Below are 3,927 nucleotides of genomic sequence, written 5' to 3' on the forward strand. Positions count from 1 at the left end.
GAACAGAGGAAGAGGGAGGGATACAATCAAACTTGACGTGATCAATACAATTTTATTTAAAATAATCTTTAAACATGGTCTCAGTGCCCTTTACAATTGCAGAACATTTCAAAATGACTTAAGATTTATTTGGGGCTTTTCCCTTTCTTCTTTGTTAGAAAGAGAGTCGCATCAGATTTGCAGCGGCCCTTTGCTGCATTTTTTCTCTCTCTCTCTCTCTCTGTCTCTCACACGCTCTTTCCTTCCATATTTAGACAAACAAAAAAAGGCTCATTTGTTAGTCAGCGATGTGTTTAGTTAGGTTATGTATCAACAGTGCCTTTCTAGAGAAAAAAATGCTGATTTCATATTCATGACTTTTTGTTTTGTGGGATTCATTATAATACTAAAACAAAATGACAGACTCACATTGCCATAGAATGACTACTTCCATGAAAATAAGTATCAAAATAATGTCCGTTTGTGGTCAAAAAAGAACATTAATCCATCCATCTATCTATTCAGGATTAAAAACTGACAGTGAAACTCAGATCCTTGGTGGAGGCGGTGACAGGGGAGATGAGGAGTTGTTTGACGCTATTTGATGACATCACTCAGCTGGAGGGGCCTCAGATGGTTCACGATTAACTGGATCAATAAAAGAGAAGAAAACAGTTGAGTGATAATAGTCTAATCTTGTTTCATATAAATTACATCAATTGCAAAAATATAAAGATACGGTGCATTCCAGTCCTTTTTCACGTTCTTGCTTTTTCAACAGAGAATGTGCTTTTGTAAAAATGGAAATGCAAAGCTCCTGAAAATAATTGCTTCCTGATACGGATTCCAATACCTGAACCTAGGCCTCCGCCGATCCCCAGTACTGTTCCGATACCAGTGTTTCAGACACACTAAATTAAATAAAATTTATGTTTTTGCCCCTATTTTCATGAGCTGAACTCAAAGATCTAAGACTTTCTATGTGACCAAAAGGCTTATTTCTCTCTAATATTGTTCACAAAACTTCAGATTTTAGAGTGGCCTTTTATTGGGGCCAGCATAAGGCACCCCTGTGCATTAATCATGCTGTCTAATCAGCATCTTCATATGCCACACCTGTGAGGTGGATGGATTTCATTTACTTTCTTTTTTAGCAAAGGAGAAGTGCTCACTAACACAGACTTAGACAGATTTGTGATCAATATTTGAGAGAAATAAGGCTTTTGTGTACATAGAAAAAGTCTTAGATCTTTGAATTCAGCTCATGAAAAATTAGGAAAAAAAACAAGTGTTGCATTTATAATCTTGTTCATAATTATGTTTTAACAGCTGTATGCTGCTATCCCTGTATGGACAGGATAGGATTTCTATTATTGATGTACAGTCTGACTCAGGTTATACATTTTATTGTTCAATTTGACAATGAGTCATAATGGGCTAAGAATATACAGTAAATGAACTACTATAAATGTAGATGTTCTTCATGGCTAAGTTACATGGTATCAGATTGGTGCATAAATTCATTTTGGGCAATTTTTGGAGTATTTTCTGAAACTTGTATCAGAACATCTCTAAATGTAATTCAACCCCACAAATCTAATATCCACAACAAATCTCTACCGTAACAGAGATGGCTTATTTCGGAAGTTAATTATAAATCCAACATAAAATTCTGCGTGTGTACCTTCCTCTCGTGCCTTCATCCGTGCAACAAAGTTGTAGCTCTTGTTCCTGCGATAGTTCTCATAAGGGTCGTCCAGGGACACCCCCACACCTTTGTACTGGTCCCACTTATCCCTGATGTCTCCTCCTTTGATGGGGTCCTGGATGCCCTGTTCTTTGGCCCCCAAACCACCTGAACCACTCCAGCCTACAGCAGACAGGACAACACATGAAGGAAAGCTAGAAAACAGTACATACGGCATCTGGTTCAGTTTTACTTTGACGCAAGTTCCCAAACACAGGCTGTACATTTTAATGTAGAATGAACTACAAACATCTCAAATATTCTTACTGGACAACAGGCATGCACACTATGAGAAAAATATGTTATTGTGACTATGTTGACTGATCTTGCAATTGCAATCTGATTCACAATATTGCAGTGAATGATTGTTTTTGTATCACTCATTTTCATTGAAAAATATTAAATTAAAATCATGTATCAAGAGTATCATGTGATCTATGTGAGGATCTGTACCAAAGACAAATATTTTTGTACCACAATACTTCATTCAGAATGGTTGGATACATATTTTGTGTCCCCTGCGATTTGGATATTGAACTAGTCCATACAGCGATTTGGCTAAAATTGCAAATAACTGTGCAGCTCTAAAGGATAATTGAATAAGTTTAAATCTAAATCTCAATTATTAAATAATAAGGGAATAATAAAGAGCATACCCATCTTCATTAGCAGCTGATGGCCCTTATTCTCCTCCCCTAACCTCATATCTGATATTGGTTTGGAGGGAGGGACACCAATCACTGATGTGGAGCTGTAGAGAACAAATTAGATATTTAATATAATACTGCAGGAAGAAACATTCGGGGGTCTTATGAAAACATGTTATCAAAGAGCAGTGAAGGAGACTCACGGAGGGGAGGAGCTCTGGGATTTGGGGCCATGTTGTTTCTTGGCGGGTGAATGGGAACGGGATCTGGAGCCAGAGCGACTCCGAGAGGACCTGGATCTACTCCTGGACCTAAAGAGAGGTAGAACGGTAAATGGACTGCACTCATTTAGAGCATTTCTACCATACGGATAAAGTGCTTTACAATCCCACACACTCACATTCTCTCTCACACACACCATAAAACGACTCTCGCTAAACGCAAAGTGTGTGATGTTTGTGTGACCAACAATTTTAATTTTTAACATACAAAACCCACAACTTGCAACATAAACACATCCCTCCCTTCATCATCACCACCCACCAAGACAAAAATCAAGAAAAGATGACACAGTAACTACATCAGTCATGACATTCAACAAAATAGACAAACAATAAACCAAATAAATGTATGTATGAATGACTAAACCATAAGCCCATCATGCACATCTATCCCCAGCAAAAAGCTTCTTAGGAGCCCTTCAGAAAGTTCAGGTAATTTCCTCCATCTAGTACAGACATCCAACCTGGCAAACCGTTTACATGATGTCTTTTCAAGAGTTTCACCAGCCCACTCCTCGATTGACAGCCCCCCTCATTCTTCCATCATTTTAAAATAATCGGTCTGGCTATCATTAAAATAGTCTAGACCCAGCTTCCTATGTGTCCCCCTTAGTACCACTTATAATCTTGAGCTGAGTGGAATCAGGGTTCCTGCAATCTGACACAGGTTATCATGTATCCCGGTCCAAAATTCCTGGACCTTTTCACAGGACAGCAACCTTATGATTAAAGGACGAGCCGCTCTACACCGTGCAGCAGCCACCCCAGGACGATTAAGGCATGTCAATAAGAAAAATCCATAACAATATCGCGTCTGCTTCTTCAATTGTTTCATCGTCTTTGTTCTATTTTCTTCATCTTTGTTCTATTTATTACATTTTTAAGCACTGCAGAAAAAATGTAAAACAGATTTGCATTGTAACTCTGAGCACTATGACAATAAAGATCTACCTTTCTATCTACAACTGGTCACTTCACTTCCTCATAAACCGTAAAAGTTAGTCTTTCAATGTGTTCACAAGTCTTCATTTCTATATAGACATGTGTTTCTAAATAAGAGTCCTGAATCTTTAATTCAATTTTATTTATAGTATCAATTCATAACGACTTATCTCGAGACTTTACAGAGAGTAGGTCTAGACCATACTCCAGAATTTACAAGGACCCAACAGTTCTAAGGGAAAAACTCCCTTTTAGGCAGAAACCTTAACATTCCTGTGTGTGTGTGTACACACACACACACACACACACACACACACACACACACACACAC

At 38.1% G+C, this 3,927-nt stretch overlaps 1 protein-coding gene across 5 annotated transcripts in view; it reads right to left on the bottom strand.

The window, feature by feature from the left end:
* Positions 1 to 296: 296 nt before the first annotated feature.
* The window catches only part of cherp (calcium homeostasis endoplasmic reticulum protein), a 24,282-nt gene continuing 20,651 nt past the window's right edge, over positions 297 to 3,927 (bottom strand). For 3 of the 5 annotated variants that reach the window (XM_034881274.1, XM_034881273.1, XM_034881272.1), the window contains 4 exons: positions 2,577 to 2,684; positions 2,383 to 2,477; positions 1,664 to 1,849; positions 297 to 627 (listed from right to left, as the gene is read on the bottom strand). In XM_034881274.1, coding sequence (XP_034737165.1) covers positions 590 to 627; positions 1,664 to 1,849; positions 2,383 to 2,477; positions 2,577 to 2,684 — 427 coding nt within the window. In that variant the 3' untranslated portion in view covers positions 297 to 589. The remainder of the gene's footprint in view (positions 628 to 1,663; positions 1,850 to 2,382; positions 2,478 to 2,576; positions 2,685 to 3,927) is intronic. The other 2 variants (XM_034881277.1, XM_034881276.1) reach the window with 1 other exon arrangement.

Source organism: Etheostoma cragini, chromosome 9, assembly GCF_013103735.1.
Source record: "Etheostoma cragini isolate CJK2018 chromosome 9, CSU_Ecrag_1.0, whole genome shotgun sequence".
Taxonomy (NCBI): Eukaryota; Metazoa; Chordata; class Actinopteri; order Perciformes; family Percidae; genus Etheostoma; species Etheostoma cragini.